At 36.4% G+C, this 26,343-nt stretch overlaps 1 protein-coding gene across 8 annotated transcripts in view; it reads left to right on the top strand.

Moving 5' to 3' along the window:
* The window catches only part of GRIP1 (glutamate receptor interacting protein 1), a 370,250-nt gene that overhangs the window by 229,861 nt on the left and 114,046 nt on the right, over positions 1-26,343 (top strand). For all 8 annotated transcript variants that reach the window (XM_033117398.1, XM_033117397.1, XM_033117401.1 and 5 more), the window contains exons 4-7: positions 1,741-1,886; positions 8,785-8,868; positions 13,286-13,361; positions 15,826-15,971. In XM_033117398.1, coding sequence (XP_032973289.1) covers positions 1,741-1,886; positions 8,785-8,868; positions 13,286-13,361; positions 15,826-15,971 — 452 coding nt within the window. The remainder of the gene's footprint in view (positions 1-1,740; positions 1,887-8,784; positions 8,869-13,285; positions 13,362-15,825; positions 15,972-26,343) is intronic.

Here is a 26,343-nt window from a genome sequence, read left to right as displayed (position 1 = left end):
CCAAGTTTCTAAGTAACAATTTTGCTTGTCCTGCATCGTCTTTACTTTTCTACTGGTGAGATTTTCCTTTTCGTGAAGACAAAGAGATGGTATCCGAAAGGACGGGAGGCTTAAGTGAGGAGGTCTCATTTTGTCCTTGTTGGGATGACTGCAAAGTGCACTAGTTATTGCCGAAGGCAGAATGCGCTGGATGCTGGGCAGGGATGGGCTTGCTTAATAGACACACTCGGAATGTACCTCAAATAGAGGGGATGGGATGGTCAGGCTGCATTAAAAATGAGCTTAATGTACTTGCAATACTCTTGTGTACATAATCACAAGTGAAGTTCTAGAGTTCTTGCCTTACAAAATGTCATCTGAAATAGTGATGATCAACCTGTTTGTACAATTCACTTATAAGCTGAATCCGATTCATTGCTGCATGATCTCGGGTGTTGTTTGTAACACAGGCTGATGTCAACACGAGCATCTTCACTTCCTTTCTTCCGGCTTTCTACACCCACAGCCTCCCATATTTTATAATAGATGAGGTCAATCCATGATGTTCAGGCTTCATATGTCTCCAGAGCTTCTTCATGTGAAGCAAGTGTGAACAGAGAGGAAATGCCATTTTCCATTGTCTTGGTGCTCTGATTAAAAGTAGTGCTGTGCCAGGTATACTGAGTATTATCAATCACCCAATAGTTACTGTTTAAGGCACTGCCATTATAATTAAAGATAAGATCCCTGCCCTGGAGGTGGGGGGTGGGGGCTTACAATCTATTAGAGGAGGTAGGATATTAAAAACATAAAAAGTTTGGGAGCAATGAAGTGCTGCCTAATGGTAAAAAGTGACAACAAAAGCGTTGTCACAGAACATGAGGTGGTTATGGCAACTTACCTCTAAACCTGAGGTGAGGTGACAGTGGCAGCGTGTTCTGCAGGCTGGAGCAGATTAGGAAGGTTTGCCGAAAGAGGAATGATTGGAGCTGGACTTACATAAAATAAATGAATTGGCTATTTCTATTGGGGGAGAAAATATTATGGAAGGTCCTTATCAGTGATAAAAACTTTTAAGTCCGATCATTGCCTCGCTTCTAGCTCTTGGCTTAGAAGTAGAGTTTGTCTAAACCCCCAAAGTAGCCAAAGTTCTATTATAATGGTGAAGAGAGAAGAAAATATTACTAAAACCCAATGCTTTCATTGTACTTTCTTCTTCACCCTTCTTTACCCGTCCTGCTGTAAGCAATAAATAGCAAAATAAGCTGACCCTTTCCTTAGTCCTCGACAAACTCTTTTGAAAATATTGAAAGGTGTGAAATATCCAAAAGAGATGCAGCAAAAATGAGAGAGAATGAGAAGAAAGAAAAAATCCTGGCGTGTCCAAGATCTGGCTAACCTACCCCCAAGGAACCAACCATTTATGGGCAAAGCAACTAACTCTTTATTTTGTTTTATGGTGCTTTTTTTAAAAATAAAAGAGGCAAAGGGTAAGGGAAAAAATCAGAGCTAGAAGTAGACCCAGTGCAGGATTTCTAAGTGATAACAGACAGCCTGAGTAAAAGGGATCCGTTGAGTCTCTCATCTACCCTTGGCTGTAACCCCACTCTTTAGGGGCCAGCCATATCCAGGGAAGCAGGGACTTCTGCCATGTCAACCTTCTGGGCTCACATGCATATTCATGAAGGGAAGGTGATAAATATGGTCAGATAGGCCTGTAGAGAGAATGGGTCCACTGAAGCGACATTCCCTGTTTTGCAGAAGTGATCAACTGGATGTGGGTGACTACATCAAAGCAGTGAACGGGATCAACCTGGCCAAATTCCGCCATGATGAGATCATCAGTTTGCTGAAGAATGTTGGAGAAAGAGTGGTTCTTGAAGTTGAGTATGAGCTGCCGCCAGTCTGTAAGTAGTCACAACCCAAGGGCAGAAGAGCTGCGCCATGTTTTTGCCTAAGACACTGGTGCTCAGTTTTTCTCCCTTTTGCCATTATTGTTTCGTTATAGGAATGGCAGAGCATAGTTGCTGGATACTGAAAATTTATTTGAATTGATAAACTTATAACCTGCTCAGGAAGAATTAAAAAGAGCATAGGTTAACAATGAAACTATATAGGACTCATGGCCCATCAAGGTGATCTGTGAACATCGTATTTACCACTTAAACTATTTTAATTTACCACTTAAACAACATCTTTATAAGTTCTGTGTATTAAGTTCCATCCAGGCTTTGTACTTAGTAACTAGGTTCAGGAAAAGCATGGTTAATGTGTTTTTTAGTGATTCTTATATAGTTATATTAATGTCTGTAGCAAGAAAATAAAGTCAGAACATGTTATTATGAAGTAATAATAATAGTAGTGATATAGCAAGAGCAGCCAGCACATTCTGAGAACTTGTTGAATGTCTGAGATTATAAGGAGCCTGACTTGCATCAATGAGCTTAATTCTCACCACAAGGACAGTCAGCATAGCAGAACTGAACTTTGGTGTCCATAGCCAGGTTCAAATCTCAGCTCTACCTTTTACTAGCTACATGGCTTTAAGAAAGTTACTGAAGCTTTCTGAGTCTCAGTTCCCACATCTGGAAAATGGGCATAATGTTAGTTCCTACTCATTGATCTGCTTATGAGGATTAAATGAGATAGTATTTGTAAAGCTCTTAGAACAATACTTCACAGTATCAAAGATTCTGATAAATAATAAATACACAAATTAATCAACACTGCAAGATAGACATTATTATCATTCTCATTCTCATTCTACAGAGGCTTTAAGTTAAGTATCTTTCCCACGTTAGTGGGCCGCAAAATCAGTACCTGAGCCCAGGCCCCTGATTCCAAAGTCCATATGCTTCTTCATTGTAACGTATACCTGGTGCTATGTGTTACTGCTGTCCTGCATTTAAGCTGTGCTGTTCTAGAAACTCCTCTCTTATTATCAATCTGTTAACATGGATGCTACCCTAAGAATGCCCTTTGCTCTTCTGTACTGGTGAGAACTCAGACTGAATATTAATAATCAATAATAATTTATCTGTTCAGCAATGACTTATTGAGCATTTCCTATGTTCTAGTCACCACTGTGTACATCCATGGAGTTTACATCCTAACAGGGGAAGACAGATAACAAAATACAACCACAATAAATAAGTAAATCATATAATATAATACTATGGGTAAAAGAAAGAGCAAGGAGAGAGGTTGGGAGTGCTGGCAATTTTAAATAGAGTGGTTAGGAAGAGATTCATTGAGAATGTGACATTAGTCAAGGATTTGAAGGAGCTCAGAAAGTTGGCTGTATGGATTTCTGAGGGAAGAGAATTGCAGAAAGATGGAGCAGCCAGTGCTAAGATCAAAAGGCAGGACTATATCTGGGGTTGTTCTAGAAACATTAAGGAGGGCATTGTGACTGGACCAGAGTGAGCATGAAGAGAGGTAGGAGAGGAGGTCAGAAATGCAAAGGATAAGGTGTCTCTGTAGGCCGTTGGAAGGACCTTTAATTTTGCTCTGAGTGATACAGGAAGGCATTATATGGTTTGGGGCCAAGGAGTGACATGATCTGATTTATATTTTCAATATAAATTGGCTACTGTGTTAGAATAGACTGCCGTGGCCAGGGTAGAAGATGGGAGATCATTTGGGGGCTACCGTGGTGATCTGGCTGAGGGATGGAGGAGACGGTGAAAAGCAATCACATTCTCAATCTATGTTGAAGGCGGAGCCAACAGGATTTCCTGACAGAGTTGGTGTGGGTTTTGCAGAAATAGAGGAGTCAAGGACCACTCGAGGTGTTGAGCCTGGGCAGCTGGAAAGATGGAGTTGCCATTAACGGGGGTGGGTAAGATTGTGGGCAGAGCTGACTTGTGAGGGGAAGATCAGAAGTTCACTGTTTGAAATGCTACACTCGAGGTGCCTATTTGTCATGCAAAGGGGAAATGGCAAGAGCTAGAGATCTGGCTTGGAGTTTGGGAGAAAGATCTGAACTGGAAAAATAAATTTAAGAGTAATGAGAATGTAGATGGTGTTTGACGCTTTGGAACCAGATGACAGCACTGAGGAGTGAGCATCCATAAGCAATCATGAGTTCTGATTCGTAACATAAAATCTAACACGGAAAATCTAATGCTGATTTTATAACAAAATCAATTGAAGTCTGTATTCAAAAACCTTGTTATAACATTTTTCATTTTCAGCAAGGGTAGGCAGTAAAATCGAGTGTTGAGAGCTTGAATGTGTCACTAGTTAAATGTCGGTTTTGTCACTTTCTAGCTCTGTGACCTTAGACATGTTATTAAATTCTCTGAGCCTTAGGTTGCTCATCTGTGTAGTGGCTATAATAGTGAATAATTTTTGTAAGAATTCAAGGCTATAATCATGTAAAGTATTTAGGTCATTATCACGTACTCAGTAAGCCATAGTCCATGTTACTCATTATTACCATTTTTATTATTGTTACCCTGAAAGTATTATGTTTTTTTGAACTTTAAAATAGTCTGTTTGCTTTGAAATCATTTCCTCAAACCTTTACCAAGGAGGTAAGAGAAGTCAGATATCTAGAGCCAATAATCCTTGATTAAGCACTTTGACTCCACTGGGGATATAAATATCAATAAAACACAAACTCTTCCTCAAAGGAACTCTTAGTATAGCTTTCCAGGGGTAAAGACAATAGAGGAGATTTGCCAAGTTATGGGTGATCCACACCTGGGGGTTTCTGGGAAAATTTGAAGGGTGCTATCCAGATCAAGGAAGAGGAGGAACTTTTTCGGCACAATGTAGAGCAGCAAGAAGGTAAGAACTTAGCCCAGCGCACAGGTTGAACTGCAAACGGACTAGAGGTGCTGGAGCCCACAGTGAAAACCACGGAGGCCAGGAGCGGGATGAGCCTCACAAAGTAAATAGGAACCAAACAAGCGGGACCTTGTAAGCCATATCGGGGGAGCTTGAATGGCATCCAGTGGGCAATAAAGAGCCTTTAAAAGGCTTTTAAAGCCAAGGAACAGCATCACCAGTTCTGCGTTTTTAGGTTTACCGTTTTCAACAAGCCAAATGGAGAATGGGTCAGAAGCTGTAAGCCTGAAGGCTGTTACAATTTTCTCAAAGAAAGAGGATATCCTGAATAAATGTAGCATTGGTAGAGTTAAAGGGGAGAATGGATATCAGATATATACAGGGGTGAAGACCTACCAGCTTTTCCTTCTTCATGCAATAAATCTGTTGGGAAAATGGAAAAAAATATTTCTAAACCCAAAGTGTGAATTTTATAGTAGATACCGGATAGAAGAGGTCTATTCTCCAAGGACTATCTCTGTCTTTTTCTATTATGTTTGGATAAGTTAATAAGAGCTCTGCGCTCAGGGAAGTTGAAGGGATTAATAAGCCTCCCCTTCACTGAGCTCAGACAGCCAGAGCAGGAGCAGGCTGCCTGCCGTGAAGCCGTGGGAGCAGAGCTGGCTGCTGAAGACAGGCCGCCCAAGGCTGACTGGTAACTCTTTCAAGAATCACAGCAATTTGAGGCTCAGCCAACCCCAGAGTCTAGAAAGAAGTAAGGGAACGGGTGTGTGTGTGTGTGTGTGTGTGTGTGTGTGTATGTTGTTCTGATAGATGAAAAATACAACTTTCATCTTGTGCAAACCACTTATCTTTTCTAAGATTTGGTTTCTTTATGAAAATCAAATGGTCGATCTATTATTTGTAAGCTTTACATGTCTTCTTGACTTTAAAATTTTGTGATGTTTTGAGACTGTATTTAGAAAGAATATTACCAAACAGTATCTTAGGTATTTATTTATTATGGTGTAGAGCAGTGCCTTCAAATTTTTTGGTCACATAACTCCTAAAGAATTTTGAGATATTATCCTCTTCCATTCTTTAGAAACATCTATAACTCTTCATCCATAGCTTAAATAGTCGGAAAGGATGTAATTTCTGGCATGATGTTTATTTAATATATCTTTAAATATCGTTTTTATTCAAACCTTGGAGCTACATATTTACTTCATTTATTTTATGGAAAGTACCACAGAATTTAACTGGCAAACGCAGTCCTCACTGATCAACCATCAGCTAAATCAGACAAGCTTTCTATCAAGAGTCCTTCTTCAATTCAGATAAACATGGTAAAGCACGTCCCTGTGACAGGCTTCTTCCTTCTCAGTGCTAATTCTAAGGTACACAGATGATGATGATGAAATGATGAGATGGTGGTGGTGGTGGTGGTGGTGGTGGTGGTGGTGGGATGGAGGGGGGAGCAGTCTCAGGTCTCCTACACGTGGTTCATTCTGGCATTCAGTCTGAAGGAGCAGCCACTACCCAGGGAAAGCTCTTCCTGTGACAATGGCAAAGGGAAAACAGGACAAGCCCAACCACACGCGCACGTTTCCAGCCTCTGCTTACATCTCTTAACCTTCTGGCCAAAGCAAGTCACGTGGGCAAGCCTAACCTAACGAGGTGGGGGAGCACACAACACCCATTCTCCTATTGAGTTAAGAGTTGGAGAGCAGGGAAGAAGTATATACTTTAGAAACATCTAATCTACCACAGTAAAACGTACTGCATGCGTATTCATATGTAGAAACAAGAGACAACAGCAAAAGGGAAATACTGAGGAAGAGTATTCCGGCCCCGGGAAAGGAGTTTCTACCTGGCCCTTCCACATTCCAGATCTGATCCTTTGGGGAAGCCCTTTAATTGGATCTTTATGTTCACATATACACATCTGGAGTAATGAGTAAAATTCACGCGGCAATACAGGGTATCTTCATGCTGAACATAAAAACCCAGTCACCAAGAGCCAGTAATACACATAAAAATTATAAAGACCAAATCTACTTAATTAAGTCTATTAAGATGTAGTCAACCTTCACATTTATCTTTGTAAATAATGAACAGCAATCATGTGGCTCATCGAAAGCTGTAGATAATCCGGAAAGTTTTTATATTGCTTTTAGCCGTGATTGTAAGATTTTTTTGGTCAGCAAGATTTAGCTCAAGCAAAATTAAAATTTCAGTGCTTTGCATTCCCAGAACAGACACTCAGCCAACAAGGACAGGTGGCTCAGAATTAGAATTTGGTTGTATAGAATTGAAAGTTGATGTAATGATTAAATGAAATAACGTTTATAAGCCCCTTTGCAGAGTTCCTGGCACACAGTAGACGCTCATTATTTCCCCCCATGTTTTTTCCTTTCCTCCCTCACCAATAGAACAAAAAGATCGTGTTCTTAAACCGGTTTCTTCACGTGGCTTGTTAGGTCATGGAAATAAGAAAACATTTGGTTGGAACTCAATTTTTTTTTTCATTTAATTAAAACTGTATCTCAACAGTTTCAGCTATTTGTATGCACTGTTCCTAGCTAATTCAAATAAACTAAAATTCCCCTGATAGCAAGAATATGACATTTAATTAAATCAGCAGAGTACCAAAACATTTGGTCAGCTGTAGGTTTATGTTGTTTTTCAGCAGATCCAAGTTCTTATTGTTCTTTATGTCCCAGCCAGATGTGTGCAGTATTGTGAATTTAGTTGTGTACTTTTCATAATCATGTCTGTTCCTTTGAGGAATCAGAATTTCTGATAATTAAAAATAATTATAATTAATGCTTGATTAAAATTAAAATGGCAGGAAGTATTCTTTTTAAAAATGTCTTTAAATTTTGTATGTCTTGTCTTTAGTTTTATATAATATAGCCTTTAAGATCTAGTAACAATGTAAAAAATGTCATTGATATTGAACTTGGCATTGCAGAATTAGATAGCATTGTACAAATTTAATACAAGGGTATAAGACCATCAATTTCTACAGTTTGCAAACTCTTCTGTCTCCATGAATAAAAATATCCTTGTATCCATAATGATAAAATATTAATTTGTGGAATTATTTTGTCTTTAATTCAGCAATAGTGTACTCTATAACCAGTTTCTTGAAAACAGTCTTACATGATACTTTAGTGACTACACCCTCATACTGTGTGTAATATAATTAGATATTACAATGTGGCCATGCAATTTCACTTTTGGAAATTAGAGCAATAAACAAGCAAACACAGCATAAGCATGATGATATCAAGTAAAATTAAGTAGATCTTTATTTTATTAGTCAGTAGTAATATTTTGAATGTACTTAGATTTCTTTTGCCCTCCAAGTTTCATTTGGGTTGCTGTTGTCTTTGTTTAATTGCTTTGCAGCATCATGTCAGAAAATCCATATGCATCAGCCTAATATATAAATTGCAGTTGGAGAATAATACTTTTTCTTCCTTTGCTAGCTGCAAAAATAAATATAAATACATTAATTGCTTCATAAGTTTTACAAAAATAAATGTAAATATATGAGAAATAAATAAATATAAAAATCATTAGTGCGTATATGTTTTTATTTAATATAAATATAAACGCATTAATTGTTTCATGTATTTTATGAAAATCATATTTTTTTGCATTTCACAAAGGGAAAGCAATTCTATTTATCATATGAAGATTGTCTTTCTTGTTATATAGCATTTTAACAATGTGAATATTAACCTCTATCTACAAATTGGATTTGCAAGAGGAAAGGAAATACCTATAATTGTAATTCCACTTGAACCTATATGTCACTTATGCAGGTGACTCTTTTGTGTTTTTTGTATGTCATTCCAATTATTTTTTCTAGCAGTTTTTAAAAGAAATTATTGCTAGTTTATTACCCAAAACAAGAATAATTCGCAACAGGAATCTGTAGTATTTTATGCCACATCAAAAAAATTAGAAATGTTTTTATGAATTAAGACTTATATTTCTCTCTTTCTTTTCTGCATTCAGCTGTTCAAGGATCGAGTGTTATTTTCCGAACAGTGGAGGTCACATTACATAAAGAAGGCAATACCTTTGGTTTTGTAATACGAGGTAGGTGATGGTTAAAAAATATGAACCATCAGATATTCTTAGAGAATATGTCAGTGAAATATTGGGAGTGAACCAAAAATATCTTCAAGAAAAAAAACTGATATTTCCATCACAGTCACCTTGTAATATTTGCACCCTCTTCTTTAAAGAAATACGGCAATGAGTGAGAATCAAAGTGGAATCCAAATGACCTAGCTTTATTTTCAATCTTTTAATACACAGCAAGAAGTCACTGTCTGTAAACCTTGTCTATTCGCAATTATCTTACTGATGTCACTTTTCAGTAGTGACTTCCCTTTATATTTTTTTGCCTTCCCTTTATATTTTTCTATATCACTGGGTAAAAAATATTAATGAATAATGGTTGCCAGAGGGAAGGCTTGTGGGAGGGTGGGTGAAAAAGGTGAAGGGGAATAAGAGGTACAAATTTCCAGTTATAAGATAAATAAGTCATGGGGAGGTACTGAACAGCATAGAGAATAATGTTGTGGTAACTTCTACGGTGACAGATGGTTATATCCTGGTGATCACTTTGTTAGGTGTATAAATATTAAATAACTATGTTGTACACCTGAAACTAATATAATATTATAAGTTAACTATACTTTTAATAAAAAAATTTTTTAAAGATAGAAAACATAAAAAAGATATTGTTGCCATAAATCCCTGAGTTCATGACCTAAATAAAGATTATTCCCTTGGGGAGAAAAATGTTGGTAAGTATGGCCTGATTTGTTTTAATACGCTAGGATTAAGCAACTTTTGTTCTCCTGAAATACATTTTATCATTGTAGCTTTCTAAAAATGAATTGGAGATAATCTAATCCCTTGGGCACCTATGTATAATACATCAGCTCAAGTCATCTTATTATGGGATAATGTTAATAACAAAGATTTGAGGTGACTCCAACTTGCCTATAAAACCATTAATTCTGAGCTGTAATTTTAGCTTTTAATATTCTGTTTTTTTTATTAGCAGTTTTATCTCTTAAAGATATTAACAACTCATAATTCCTAGTGTGACAGTGAGATTCAACAGGGAACTATACAGGAATCAGAAACGTTTTACATTTCATATTTCTTGATGTTTTTCTTTTTGTCTATTATGTTTTGTACTTCACCAGAGTTAAAATTCTACCAAAATTATTCAAACTTTAATTAAAATTAACTAGGTATCTTAATAAATATACATAGATCAAGGAATAAAAGATGTGTTCACTCATATAGACTTGTCTTAAGCATTAGGTTTCATTCTGTGTCAATCATTTAACAAATCAATCAAATATGTATTAAGAATATGTCAACATGTCAGTATAGGTCCAAGTACTCTATAGTCAGAAGACAGGACCCCTATTTACAGTAAATTACAGTCCAGTGAATTTAAGACATAAGTTGATAAAGTATCCAAGAGAGAAAATGGGCAACAAGGATCTCATTGAGTGGTTTAGATTTTTACACTCTTTTATTACACTTTTTGACCACGTCCTATTTTTCAGGTGGAGCAACAAGATCAATTTACCCTAACCATTTACCTTAACTATTTCCAAATTTCTGTGTAAAAGAACTAGATAAATATATTGAAAAGTCAGTGTACAAGTAATTTTAGCTTGGAAGATGGTATATACTAATCTATTTTTGCAATATAGGTATGAACGAGAGGCACTCGAATCACTTGCCTACAAGCTTAATTATTGGAAAGCTGCAGTAAAAAAATACTGCTGGCCCAAGTATTTGTCACTAGTTGCTGTACAGTTAATCAATAACAAATCAAATTGCTAATGAAAGTGCTAAACCTACAGTAATTTAGCATTAAAAACTAAAAAGGATAGAAACAATTGAAATCCACAACCACCTCAAGACAACTGATGATAAAAGGTTAACAAAATAGCCTTCTACAGTTTGCAGGAATTTCAGATATCTGTATAGGTGTGCATACATAGGAACAGTCTTTTAATATGCCTAGAATACTACTTGGTACATCATCGGCACTTGACTAATGAATGAATAAACAATTGAATGTTGCCTAGATTTGTGTGGACATCAGATTTCTTAGTATTATAATGATTTTAAAACCTTGGTAGTAGTGCATCCATTTTACTTCATGAGTAACACATTTTTGTAGGCTTTAATAACTCCCTTAGTACATTGGTTGAACATAAAAGATTGTGGAATTTTGCATAATTTTTCAACAAGAATCAAGTAAAGAACTTATATATTTAGATCAGTTTAAGGACCACCTGGAAGGTCTTCCTTGCTTCAAAGGTGGTCCCACCCATCCCTTAAGAATCACTGGATAATCACAAAAAGAATTTCAGAATGAGAAAGTACTGTGGGGAAATGTTATCATGGCAGATAAGACATTATAGCAGTGTAGGTAGGATTTTTGCTAAATTTAGATCGATGGAGAATACCAGGACATTCAGGAAGAAGGGGAAGATATTGCAGATGGAACATATTCATGTAGTACTGGAGAATTTCTTCTTAACCCATTAGAATGTGTCCTGGGACAATAAAACTGGTTTTTAGCTAATGAATGGAATTGCATTTCTAATGCTGTATGTCACAGGTTCTAAAACCCACACAATAGAACCTTGCACCCATAGAATGAAAAAGTATGTTCTGGCCTAAATCTTGGATAGTTAAATTTTAGTTTATCCCCTTCCCACCAAGCTAAGAGAGATGGTTTGGGCCAATAGGAAAGTCACTCTGCCACTAAGTTGTTTTTCACTTTGGTCAAGGAATCTTTCTCTTTCTCTATCTAGTCATTCTTACCCATAGAATTGTAGGTGGATATATTCATCTAACATATGAAGCCTGCATTCAGATTTGGTCTGCATTGCGGCCCTGCCTGGCACTAATATTTTTACCAAACCATCCCAGGGGGGTAATGCTAACGTGCAGCCAGAACTGAGAATACCACTGGTCTCTGGGTGGTTTCTGGGTGTTTTGTTTGTTCGTGTTTTTGTTTTTGCTTTGCATCTCCAAACTTCTGGAAACTAAGTGAATCACAAACTAAATTTGGTTCATTATTTCAAATAATGATAAAATGTTATATACCATGAAATTTAGAGCTCTCTAACACTTTAGTATGCATTCACTGTTATATATTTAAATTTAGACATCAAAATTATGGAAAGGTTTCTCACTGTCTTCAGCCCTTATCTTTTCCTCTTTTCCTAAATTAATACCCTTCAGGGGAGAGCAAACCTATTTTTTTTTATGATCACCTTGCAAAAGAGAAGTTACATAACAGTATTGTTTTCTTCGGCTGGGTTCTTTAAGTTGAACTTTCTACCTGTGCCAACTTTGGGAAATGTCAGTCTGTTTTACCAGGCAAACATTATGGAACTAATACTTGACAGTAACATGTGTATTTGTCAAATACTGGCAAGCTAGACACCACCCAGATGGGCAGCCAGGATGTTGGTGTATGAGGAAGTCAGGTCACATGAAGAATAGTTAAGAAACTAGAAATGTTCAGCCTGAAGAAGATGACACTTACAAGGTATATAATCACTGTTATCAACCTTCAGAAAACCTTTCTTATAGAAGAGAGTATACATTTTTGTTTTACTGCTCTAGATAATAGAACAAGGACCAGTGGATGAAAGTTGAAGGACGACAGATAAAAGTTGAATGTTAGGAAGAACCGTCTAGGTGTCCGTCTATATGGGGCTGAAATCTAATAAGTAAAACAACTGGTGGACCTCAAGTGGATACTGGAGGAGCACAGATTAGAGAAGCTGTACAAAGCGGTCCTGGGTTAAAAAAAGAATTTATAATACATTACCTTCCATCTAGAAGCTTCTATGTTTCTAAAAATTCTTGAGGAGAAATTTTTTTATACGAAATTGAAATTCCCATTTAAACATTGCAATTGGCTTAACATAGTCTGCCAAATTTGTCCCCAACATTTTCAACACGCTGATATTAATGGAGGCCACTTTAGCCACTTGAATTTTTTCTTTTAATACTTGGATTTTTTTTTCTTTTACTTTAGTGTTTTTACTTCCTATATATCATGTTGTAGACCTATTCACCTGTATGATAGCCCAGGTTAATTGGCACCAGGTATTCCCCCTCCCACCTTGCACTTTGTTTATAACTGGCAGCTGTTCTAATTGGGTTAGTACTTGTTATACTCATAATTAGTTGATGCTCTTGTCACACTGATTGTTAAATATTTTATATATCACCTGTGATTACAGTCATATATGTATTGCGAGGTAGAGAAATGATGACTTCAGAAACATATTCCGTATAAAATGAATTCAAGATTTTTCAGGCTACTATATGCCAGAAGGAAAATTTTGCATGTTTTTCTCCACATATCAATAAAATGTACTTCAGTTTCTCAGCAGGCATTTTGTAAGTAAACTGTTTTAATGAAAGAAGCTGTATTTCTTTTCTTTGCCAGGGGGAGCACATGATGATAGAAATAAATCTCGTCCGGTTGTGATAACATGTGTTCGTCCTGGAGGGCCTGCTGACAGGTAAACTTCATCTTTCTGTGTCACTATCCAAATCGATTACATAAAGCTTAGGGACGTGGGCATAGAAGTTGATGAGTTATAAATTTCACAGTAAAAGATAGATATTAGGTAAATATGGTAGAATGTGAAAACTGAAATAGTTTAGGCTGCAGAATAAAAAGAAAGCAGGTTTGACTCCAGATGGACACTCACTACCCTATGTCTTTGGCAAGTGGCTTTACAGTTCTGAGCTCAGTTTCCTCCATCGTCAAATGTAGATAATAATACCTACCTTTCAACATTTTCAGTTTTATCACAGATTGGAGATATATGGTGCCTTGCAAGGGACCTATCATACTGTAGATACTTAATAAAAGACAGCCGATTCTGTGAAGGAAGGTACTCGAAACCTTAGCATCAACTCCAGTTGCTAATCTCCTAACCTGGAAAGACAGGTGGTAGTGTTTTGAGTCTTACAATTATCAACATCCTTATCCTTATTGTTATTACCTTTTGATGATGGTCCTGTATGTCACAATGGAAGTGACTTTTCGTAAAAGGGAAGGAATGCTGTTGGTCTCTAGAGCTTTCCCTTCCTTGCTAATTTGAATATCTAAAGGATAGCTCCTTCAGCTCTGGTGTCATAAATTGGGAGGCAGGGTAAGTAAATGCATAGCTAATATATCTCAAGAGATACTTATTTTTGTATTAATTTCCACAGCAAACGTTGACCCCATAATGGTGTATGAACACTACTCCAGCCATTTAGACATTGCTGAAGGGTAGGAGGAAAATGCACTCACTACCCTTGACTCTGCACTGTTTCAGACCAGGATACATTTTTTTGTTTTTTTAATTGGGGAATATTGGGGAACAGTGTGCCTCTCCAGGGCCCATCAGCTCCAAGTCGTTGTCCTTCAATCTAGTTGTGGAGGGAGCAGCTCAGCTCCAAGTCCAGTCACCATTTTCAATCTTTAGTTGCAGAGGGCGCAGCCCACCATCCCATGGAAATTGAACCGGCAACCTTGTGGTTGAGAGTTCGCGCTCTAACCAACTGAGCCATCCGGCCGCCCCAAGACCAGGATAAATTTTTAAAACCTTTCCTTAAGCAATAGAAATAATAATAATAATAATAATAATAATAATAATAATAATAATAATAATAAATACTACTTATTGAGCTCTTACCATGTGCCAGAAACTGTGCTAGGGATTGGCAGGCATTATCTTATTTTATCCTCACAACCACCCACCAAATGAGGTATATTTATCTACATTTACAGATGACAAACTTGAGTTCCACTATGGTTAAATGACTTGCCAGCTCATACATTGAAGAACCAGGATAGGAATTGAGGCTTCTTTTCCTTCAAAGCTCATACTGTGAGCTCACTTTTTTAAAAAAGATGATTTTTGGTATAAAATAGAATATAAAGACACTGGTTTCTCACCTGTGCTAAAAGTATATTTGCCTTTGCAGAGGATTATCCAAAGTCAAAATTTCCAAGGAAATGTTGCGTTTTTCCCTTCTCATGCTTCTCTAGTGAATTATTCTTCCTGAAGCAAATGAGAATACTTTTATTTCTTATTAACATTTGGAGTTGGAGTCAACAGAAACATCAGAAGCAGGCTGCTAGTTTGTGAGAGACATATTACTAAATTAATGTAGGACTAAAGGAAATCTAAGAATTTAAGAAACAAATTCGAAGTCATAATACTTAGAGAGTTACCTAGGTAAAAGATATTTAAGAGATCCTCTTTCTTCTTCCCAAATCTGAAACGTGTCATTCCCCCATTTGATGTTCTCATTTCTGTGACCATTCCCAAGGTGGGAGGGTTCTCATCCAGAGGCCTCCCTGGCTGTCCCCTAGTGGTGTCACTAAGGTCCTGAGGCATCTTTTCCCATTGCCTTGAGTGTCTGTGGTCACAGCAGGGAGAGTCCTATTTCCCTGCCTTTGCCAGTGAATGTGAGGCTGAATCCATTTAATGATCACCAAATGGCCTTATAAATCAGTGGGAAAATTCACAGCCTATGAAAATTTTTCACCGGCGTTCCCTATCTTGCTTGGGTTCACTGGTAATAAATTGAATGGGACCAGCAGGCTTTTCTGCTCACCTGGCTTTAGGAAAATAGGTGAATGCTATTTCCTGGGCTCTAATAAATCAATTTTAGACATTTAGGGGGAAAAAACCTAGAAAAGGGAAAGTGTGCCTTTAATACTTGTGCACCCCAGGAGTTAATTGTGGATAACTTGGTTATTTGCTAATGTGTAGTTATTTTCTTATTACCGATTATCATATTGCAGCTCTTTTCTGTTCAGGGTTACTGCTTTACTCTCTTACTGTTGCACTTGATGCTTAAAAGGAAATGCAAATGGGATGGATGGCAGAATGTGTGTGAAAGAACCTCTGTGGCTAAGTGACTATTAATGCTAAGTCCCATTATGCTAAATTAATAGAGACTGTTCCTTTATTCTCCCTTCAGAGAGGGCACAATCAAACCTGGTGATAGGTTGCTCACTGTGGATGGAATTCGGCTTCTTGGAACCACGCATGCTGAAGCCATGAGTATTCTTAAACAGTGTGGACAAGAAGCAGCGCTGCTGATAGAATATGATGTCTCAGTAATGGGTATGTCGGAGTCCTGAGATTGCGATCGCTGAGCTTTAGGACATGTCACAGTTCATCCCTGATAAACCCCTTTGGATTAAGAATGAACTGTTCTGTCCTCCTGTAGCTGACGGAATTTCATCAATACTATATCATTACTCAGTTTGGGTTCAGGAAGAGGTTAGTGGTACTTTTCAGCAATTTAGAGCTCCTGGGTCAAAAGACTCTATAATAAGGTCTCGGGCTGTCAGCGTTTCACCTAGCAGTCAGCTCTTATATGTGGATTACCCTTTGGCAGGAAAGTATTTGTCCCCTCCAAATCACAAAAATAGTGTCATTAACTTAGGGGATGATACTTTTTCTTTTACTGCAGAAAGACTGGGAAAAGTATGGGATTCTTTTCCTTCCTGTAACTTCACGATATGAAGCCAGCTAATCAGAATTAATAGAGATTACTATTTTATCATCAGACTTAGGGACAAAGAAAGGAAATGGACATATAATATCATTGATTAAAATCCAAAGTTGAGGGCATTATTCTTTCTTTAAATAATGATTCCAAAAGAAGGTAACTCTATTTCTACCCTCACAACTATAGTAAACCTGGGAAGATATTCTCATGTGGCTTTTAAATGTGAATAGCGAGCCAAAGATTTGTGTCATGTTTACTAAGGCAGAAAAATTATGAAAGAATGAATTGAAATCTGAAATTGAAACTTAAATCATGTTGTAAGTACGTTTTACAATTATCATACTTGATTGTGTAACCTTACTTTACCTTCAAGTTTTTTTTTTTTTTTTTTTTTTTTTTTTTTTTTTTTTTTTTCAGTCCTGCATTTTTTTGTTTTATTTTCTTAATACATGTCTCTTTGGACATTGAACTCTTTGGAGTGCCATGTAGAAATACAGTGAACCATTAATGCCAGAATACTCTATCTTGTTATAGGTAGTCTTTTGAGAGACATTCTGTACTTTGAGAACTGAAATACTAAGGTTTTTTTTTTTTTTTTTTTTTTTTTTTTTTTTTTTTAAATTTATTGGGGTGACAATTGTTAGTAGAATTACATAGATTTCAGTTATGCAATTCTGAATCACATCATCCATAAATCACACTGTGTGTTCACCACCCAGAGTCAGCTCCCCTTCCATCACCGTACATTTGATCCCCCTCACCCTCATCCCCCACCCCCCAACCCCCTTACGCTCTGGTAACCACCAAATTACGTTCCCCAGATTAATTTTCAAACCCCGTGGCCATCCTGTGGTCACCGACTGCCCTCCAATCCCCTCACCCTCCCCCCCACCCCCCACTCCCCCCGCCCATCTAGCAACCCTCAGTTTTTCCTCATTGTCTCCCAAACAGTTTCTGATTAGTTCATTCACTTATTCTTTTCTTTAGAATCCGCAAATAAGTGAGATCATATGGAACTTATCTTTCTCTGTCTGACTTATTTCACTTAACATACAAGTTTTATGCTGGTGAAATGTAGCAGAGAAAACAGAGATGTATTCTGTAACTGCAAACTCCGTTATTCCCCATGCTGTATGATTCACGTAGAACAGTGTTGCTTGAAAGTATTCTCAATCTGTTTTACTGGCCTGAAATGTCTTAGAGAGGTATGAGGTTTCTTAAAGGGCTTAAAGTGTGAGACTTAAAGAATTCTTAGCAGGATAAGTAATACGATATGCCCTTGACATTGAAAGTTCAGGAATGAATGGACTTTCCTCCCTCCGTTCTTCCTTTGTCTTGTCTTCCCTCCATCGCTCTTTTCTTTCTTTTTCCTTTTGTTATATGGTTTTTAAATTATATTTTGAGTTAGATAGATGATTCGGGTTTTCACCGCTATTGATTTCTAACTATTAATTTGGACCATGTTACTTATTTCCCTGGGCCGTAGTTACCTCATTTGTCAAATGGCAACTGTAATGCCTATCTTAAAAGGCAGTTATGATGATAAAATAAAATTATACAAGTAAAATATATTTTAAATGATAATACAATGTATCATTAACATTAAAAATTGAAACAGATGTTTAACGTACTTAACTCATTCATTCAGTCACAAATATTTATTGAGTTCAGTGGCAGGTACCAGGACTACAGAACGACAGACCTGGTCCCTGCCCTTATGAAACTTGCAGTTGACGGGGAGGACAGAGAGTAAACAAACACTCATAAAGTATGATCATATCATGAAGGGCATGAATGGGATTCTGTAACAGGGAATAAGGGCAGGCACAGGTGAGAGTTGGCAGGTGCCAATAGGGTAGTCAGTGAAGAAGTGATAGGTACACTAAAACCTGAAGGCCTAGAAGGAACCAGCTCCCAAACGGAAGACAACGCTAGTCTGTAAGGCCTGAGCAGTCTACCTCAGAAAGACAAGGCCTCCCCGATGGGGATGGGCACCACTTCAGAGGAGAGTCCTTCATGTGTCATTATTGCCAGAGTCAGGGGGATGAGGTGCCCTGCCTATCTTCTTTCTGCCCAACTCACACTTACATTCTGAATGACGCCTGACAGTTTTCACACTCCAGAGTTCTCAGATACCCCCTAATATAGGAGAAAGTGGGCCACCTGGAAGGAAACACATTAAAAGTTGCTCTAAGTTGCTAGATATAAGATCAGTACACAAAAATCTATACCAGCCCAAAACAGAAAGTTAAAATTTTAAGATACCATTTATAACAGCAGTAAAATGACAAGTTTCTATAAGGCATAAATATCACAAAAGTTGTAAGAGCCCATTATGTAGCTATATATAATTATATCTAAGTAGATATATATGTAGATAGATAGATAGATAGATAGATAGATAGATAGAGATATACGCATATATGAGACCAGCAGGTGCTCAAATAATGTTTCTTCAATATTGTTTTGTTATGACGTTGACCAGATGCTCTAGGAACTTAACTCTTGTTTATATCAATTAGCCTATGGTAAAATTGATTTTATTATAACTCAGTTTGCTTAAAGTCACAGAACCTATCGAGGACATGAAGTGATGACTTACTGTACATAAAAGAAGACTTAAATAAATGAAGACCTGTATCACGTTCTTAGAGGGGAAGGCTTAATACCTAAAAGATGTCATTTCTCTCAAATGCATCTATAAATTCACTTCTATTCAAACTGTCAAAAGCGTACTGGCAGGGGACCTAAATAAACTGTTTCTAAAATGTATATGGATTAAGAAAGGTGAAGTGGGAAAATAGCCAAATTTTTCTTGAAACAATATGAAAGCAGAGAAACTTGTTCTACCCAGTATCAAGACTCATTCTAATATTGTGCCATTAAGTCTGTGTAATAGTAACATAGGGAAATAAAGAAACCAATGAAGAGAACGGAATGCCTAGAAACAGACCTCTGTAGGTATGCAAACAGATACAGTCTCACATCAGTGAGGAAAGGTTGAACTAGTCAGTAAATGATGCTGGGTCAGTTAGTTAGTCACCTGGGGAGAAAAATTCAATTAAATTCCTACTTATATTACACCCAAAAATAATTTCTGTATTTACGTAACCATGTCCCAATAGGCTGCTATTGTAAATTGTAAATAACTGGAGTGAATATCCTTTTATTCAAATCTTTGTCTGTATTTCTGATTTCATTAAGTCAAAGGGCGTATTTCTTTTTTAATATTTGATACGTAATTCCAAATTGTCCTCCAGAAAGGTTATAATAATATATAGCATTATTTTATATTACTACCAGCAATGTTTTAAGTATACCTATCTCACTAGAACTCGTCAACATTGAATATTATTATTTTTAATCATTCTGACTTGCTAAGTGAAAACTGCATTTATAGTTCAGTTTACCTTTTTAAAAAATTTCTAGTACAAGTGAATATTTTTTCATATGAACACTAGCCATTTTCATTTTCTATTGTCTGCTTATGTCCTCTATTCATGTATCTATTGGAGGTGCTCTTAATTCTTTTTTTTCTTCTATTGGTTTGTATAAACTATTTATTTATTAAGGACATTAGTCCTTATCCATTTTTTTGGTAAAAACTTTTCCCAGTAATTTATTGCCCCCTTTTGACACATTGTAGTTTTTTTTTTTGTTCTTGGATCTAGGATTTTTCTTAGGATTTAAATAATATTTTTTCTAAACAGTTACCTAATATCCCTGGATCATTTAATAAAGAATCTATCACATACCCACTGATTTGTAATTTTTTAAATCATACATTAAGTTTTTAAATATATTTGACTCTACTTCTGGAATAGTTCTTATCTCTGTATCTAGTTTCACAACAGAATTCAGAACAGGACTTTCGAATTAAAGTATTAGCGTAAGAACTCTTATTACCATAAAAGGACACATTTATTTTTGTTTAATGATTTATCTATATACTATTGTATTTTCCTAAGCTTTGTTAACTTTATATAGCAAATGAACACACTTTGATTAGGACCTTTTATTTGTTTTAAATTCCTTTTCCCCTCCTCTTTTCACGTTTCGTGCTCACTCGCTTGCTCTATCTAGTTCTCTCTCTCAACTTTTTCCTTTCTCACTCTGTTCCTCACTCTCTATCTCCCTTCTCCTCTTTCCCTTTCCAACCACCCAATTCTTTTTTAATATTCTGCTCTGTTTCTCACTTGTCAATATCCTTCTCTATTCTAATTGTATAACTTGTTTTTTTCCCATTATTCCCCTACAGTCATACTCCGTTGTCTCTGTTTTGTCTTCCTTACTTTTACCCATTCCTGTTGTCCTAATTTTTGAGGTAAAGATAGGATTCATTATAGATAAGGTCAAATAATTGAGAATAACAATTCAAGGAAAGTAAAGTAAAAATGGTACCTTAGAAAATTGGAATATAGGATACCTTTGATTAGAATTAGTGTTTATCAAATATTAACGAACCTTTCCTTTTATAACAAACAACACATTTTCCCCTTTTTTTTTTTTGCAATTTTTGGAATTTTTTTTCTCAAAGAGGGTAACATGAGCTCTTTATACAATGCAGCCTACTAGTTACTCTGAGAAGCCCAATTGACATTTCTTTAATACTCTTTGGAAGTCAAATTCCCATTAAAAATATGTTACCACTTTTTTTTTTAAGTGGAAAAAATTCTAACAATTGTATAATTAATATTTGGTAAACAAAAAAATTAAATCTGTAGAATTTCATCATTTTCTTTAACTTTTAATGGGAATTTTTAAATGGGAAATATTTAGTAAGAGGATTTTTAATGGATTGTCTTAATGGGAAAATATTCAGTAAATCAGAATTTTTGTACCAAAGACACTGATATTTTATTTGCTGGATATACTAAGATTCAACGTCAGTTTTATGTTTCCCAGGAATCTAGGTTAAGTGTTGGTCTAGAATTATCAATTCTCTTTCTATATAATATATTCATGAATCCTAATGGAAAATGTGTTGAGATAGCCATTAGATTATGTGGATTTCTGTTTTGTACCTTTTACCAACCTTCCTTGATATTACACTCAATGATTTCATTTCGTTGTGTCACCTTTTCCTTCTACAAAATAAGAATAATAATATTTACTCTTTTCAACTCATTGTGATATGAAAATCCTCAAAAATTGAACATTTTAAATAGAAAGCTATTCATCTTTAAAGGAAACCAGAGATATTTAGAAGTACAAAGGAATTAAATTTATGAAAGAATGTTTAAAACTTAAAGTTTATGGGCCTCCATTCAGACACATTTCTATTACTCTTAGATAAAGGTCAATAGATGCAAAAATTACAATACAAAACTTAAGGTATAAATTGAGAAAATGAGAAATAATAGCTCAGTAGTGTATAAGGATGCCATCAGGTTCAAATGTCAGAGACCTAATTTAGACAAGCTGAAGGAAGGAATTTATTAGCTTAGAAATATGGGGAGTTTAAGGTATCCTGGCTTGAGACACAAGGCAGTAATGTCTTAGGCATTCTGTCTCTCTGGTCTCCTTTCCTGGAAAAAGCTCTTCTTACAAGGTCAGACAATTAAGTTTGCGAACTCATCCGTAGAAAAAGCACTACATATCTCGTTGCTGAATATCACTACAGTCACCTTCGAAGTACTGCCCCTTGGGAAGCTATGCACTGACACCAGTGCCTAGTCCACCCTTCAAAGCAATTTTGGAACTCTTTTTCTGGAATGGCCATCAGAGCTGTGGTCATATTACGCTTGATGTCCTGAATGTTATCCAAATGTCTTCCTTTCAATATTTCCTTTATCTTCGGGTAAAGAAAAAAGTCACTGGAGGTCAGATCAGATGAGTAAGGAGGGTTTTCCAATACTGTTATTTGTTTACTGGCTAAACACTCCCTCACAGACAGTGCCGTGTGAGCTGGTGCATTGTCGTGAAGCAAGAGCCATGAATTGTTGGCGAAAAGTTTGGGTCGTCTAACATTTTCATGCAGCCTTTCAGCACTTCCAAATAGTAAACTTGGTTGACTGTTTATCCACTTGGTACAAATTCATAATGAATAGTCCCTCTGAGATCAAAAAAGGTTAGCAACATCATTGCAACAAGTTCGCAAACTTAATTGTCATACCATGTATGTCATGGCAAGATGGCCCCAGCAGCCACAGTCTACATTACCTTGATAGTTCATGGTGCCAGAGAAAGAAATGGGACTATATCTCCTCTAAAAGATTCTAAGTGACTTAGCTTGGGGCAAATGCTGACTATTACGTTAATCTCTATGTCCAGGGATATAGTGCACTCTGCTCTTTTGGTTGGGGAGGCAGGAATGTATATCAAACAAACCCCACAGGATGAGACAGAGAAATGGCCCTTCCCCAAAGCAGATGATGTTGAGTTGAAAAATAAAGTAATAGATGCCCATTTGAGGGCACAATTAGTTGTTAAATATTATATTCCCACTAACAGTATATGAGCATTTCCCTTGCTTTACATCCTTACCAGTATTTGGTATTCTGTCTCTTTCATGCTAACCATACTGATGGGTGTGTGGTGGTGTCTGCTTGTACGTTTAATGAATGAATAACCACATGGAGCACCTTTTCATTTGCCAGTAGGACATACTTGTTGCATTGATTTTGCCTTTAATACTTTCATTAACTTACATGTTATTAAAATTATGACACATTATATCTTAGGAATGTGTGTCCAGAATCATAGATATAAATATTGATTTTATTTGTATACTATTGAACGTACACAAATTACTGTATTTCTGTGTGTGTGTGTGTGTGTGTGTGTGTGTTTACGTACAACCATAGATGTTGATATCTTGACCTCAGACTCAGATATATTTCCAGTAAATCTCAGATCATAAATTTTAATAAATTCAGTAATTTCGGAAAGCTGTCTAAATTATCAACTTTATTAACTAAAGTAGAATTTAGTCTGTGTTAAAATTTTAAGGAAAATTTATTGAGATCAGGGAAAGTGGGAGGAATAAGTTTGGGGGAAAACTAAGAGTTCAATTTTGGATATGTTACATTTAAGATTTTATATGTGTATAATCTCCAAGTCAAATCCACCTCCCTCCCTGATCCTGCTCTTATTTGTCTTGCTCAATCTCTCTCTCATTTTCTCTCCCTTTTCAACCCATGTAATACTTTCTTGTCAAGTCTTGGGGGGTTTCTATTTTGCCTTGCCTTAGTTATCTATGTGTTTTTCTGTTGTGCCGCTAGGCTGCATAGACTCCTCGGGGACACTAATTGAATCATCTTTTTTGCTTATTTATATTGCAGCTCACACAGAGTCTTCAGACATACATAGGAGGCTCTTAATGATAATGGTGGATTGAACAATGCATTCACCCATAGATTAGCTGTTCTTATGACTAATCACGTTCAAGTGAGTGTATATAGAACATAGCTAAACATCAGTGTTTATGTTGTAGGTTTAAAATGAAGTTACTTTGTGATATCATCTTACATTGCAGAACGACCTTCCGAATCTTTAAATGACAAAACGGCTTCATCTACCTAAAGTGGTTTTCTGAATTCCTGGAAGTCTCTGATTCTCCTCTTAACTATCATTTTGTCTGCTCAGCTTCACACCTGTCCTTTTATTCACCTGGGATAGATCAGCATGCAAAACCAAGAATACTGAGAAAAATGTTATCCTTTCCTTATAAATGCCCAAGTATATTACGTCTTTGCATCTTTGCCCAGCTAGTGCCTACTTACAGTCAGTCCTAAGCAAACATAAAATAGTAATTTTCAAATAATCATTTTATCAGGGATGGGTTTAAATGTTATGTCTTCAGAAGAGGTGATCAGCCCCTTTACAATAAAAAACGTATAGGTTTATTTGTGTTTTCATAACTGGATTTTTTACATTTCATAAAAAAAAACCCATTTCATAACTGGATGCTTTACATTTCATATTTTTAACATATCTAGATCAAGATATAAAACTTCTGCCAGACTCTTCAGTCACTGGTACCAAGAATAAATTGGCCACTATTTGCATTATCTAATCAGCGTCTTCTGAATGATCTCAATTTACTGGAAACTGAATTTTTCAGGGGCTCCTAGAAGTATTTATGATACACGTGCTTCCTGTGGTTCACCAGCATCACCTTCTCTTCTTCAAAGAAAATAAGGAAGCCCAGACAGTTTCCTACATAAAAGAAGTCTAATTTTTAAATGTTAACAGCCATTTGTTTAGAATGCTATTTTTCTAAAATAAAAGCTAGACTTTCTTCTCTTTTTTATCTCAAAAAATGAATTTGTGTAGAATACTCTTGTTCCCACCCACTCATTCTCTTTTACATATTCAAACTCACAGCCACTTGTCATATACTTGTGGCAATAAAAAAAGTAGGTGAAAAGAGGGTGACCCTAAAATAGAAATGGGTATGTTTTTTATTTTACCTTACTAAATCGGAGTAGGATTATTTTAAATTTTACTTTTACATTGTTGCACAACACACAAATAGAAAAGTGCTGAAATATTTGTACAGGTTGTTGAATTTTCGCTTGTGTGTTCTCCACCCAGATCAAGGCATGGAACACAAGATTCATGAGCAAACCCCCACCCATGCCTCGTCCCAATTGCTACCCAGTGTCTTCCCCCAACATAATCTCTATCTTGACTTCCTAAACCATAGATTTATTTTTGAATTTTTTGAACTACAAACAAATGGAATCATATAGTAAATTTTTCTGGCTTCTTTTGGCCAACATTGTTTGTAAAATATACACATATTGTTGCCTGTAGCATTAGATCCTTCTTTTTCACTGTTGTTATATTATTCCATTGTGTAATAGGTCAGAGCTTATCCCTTCCTTGTTGATGACTGTCCAGGTATTTTCCAGTTTGAGACTCTTATAAATAATGCTACTATGAGCATTCTGGTATATGAGTGTCTTTTGGTGAACATACAAGGTCGGACAATTAAATTTGCGAACTCATCCTAGAAAAAGTGCTACATACCTCATTGTTGAATATTACTATGGCCACCTTCGAAGTCCTCCCTTTTGGAAGCTGTGCACTGATACCAGCACCTAGTCCACGCTTCAAAGCAATTTTGGAGCTCTTTTTCTGGTATGGCCATCAGAGTTGTCATCGTATTACCCTTGATGTCCTGAATGTCATCAAAATGTCTTCCTTTCAATATTTCCTTTATCTTTGGGTAAAGAAGGAAGTCACTGGGGGCCAGATCAGGTGAGTAGGGAGAGTGTTCCAATACAGTTATTTGTTTACTGGCTAAAAACTCCCTCACAGACCGTGCTGTGAGAGCTGGTGCATTGTCGTGATGCAAGAGCCATGAATTGTTGGCGAAAAGTTCTGGTCGTATAACCTTTTCACGCAGCCTTTTCAGCACTTCCAAGTAGTAAACTTGGTTAACTGTCCAGCTGATACAAAGTCATAATGGATAATCCCTCTGATATCAAAAAAAGTTTAGCAACATCGTTGCAACAAGTTCGCAAACTTAATTGTTAGACCTCGTATATGTGCATTTCTATAGGGTTATACCTAGAAGTAGAATTGCTAGGCCATAAGTTGCATGCATGCTGAGCTCTATTAGACATTGCCAAACAGTTTTTCAAAGTGATTGTACCAATTTGCACTGCCACTATCAGTTGCACTTCCTTCACATCTTCAACAGTACTTGGTATTGTCAATCCTTTGCATTTTAATCGTGCTGAGAGTGTGTAGAGGTATCTCTGCAGCTTTAATATATATTTCCCAGATGAATAAGGACTTTGGGTACCTTTTTATTATTGGCCACTTGGATATTCTCCTTTGTGGTATGTCTGTTCAAGTATTTTGACCCATTTATTTTTCTGTTGGGTAATTCTATCATTATAGATTTATGTGAGTTATTTATACATTTTATATACAAGCCCTTTTTCTTTACATGTGTTACAAATTAACCCTAACTACTGAATGCAAAATTAATGTCAAAATTGGTAGATATAAGCTGTAACATTCCAA

The sequence above is a fragment of the Rhinolophus ferrumequinum genome, chromosome 10 (genome assembly GCF_004115265.2).
Source record: "Rhinolophus ferrumequinum isolate MPI-CBG mRhiFer1 chromosome 10, mRhiFer1_v1.p, whole genome shotgun sequence".
Lineage (NCBI taxonomy): Eukaryota > Metazoa > Chordata > Mammalia > Chiroptera > Rhinolophidae > Rhinolophus > Rhinolophus ferrumequinum.
Note: the sequence above shows the minus strand (reverse complement) of the source record. Positions and strands in the feature narration are given on the sequence as shown.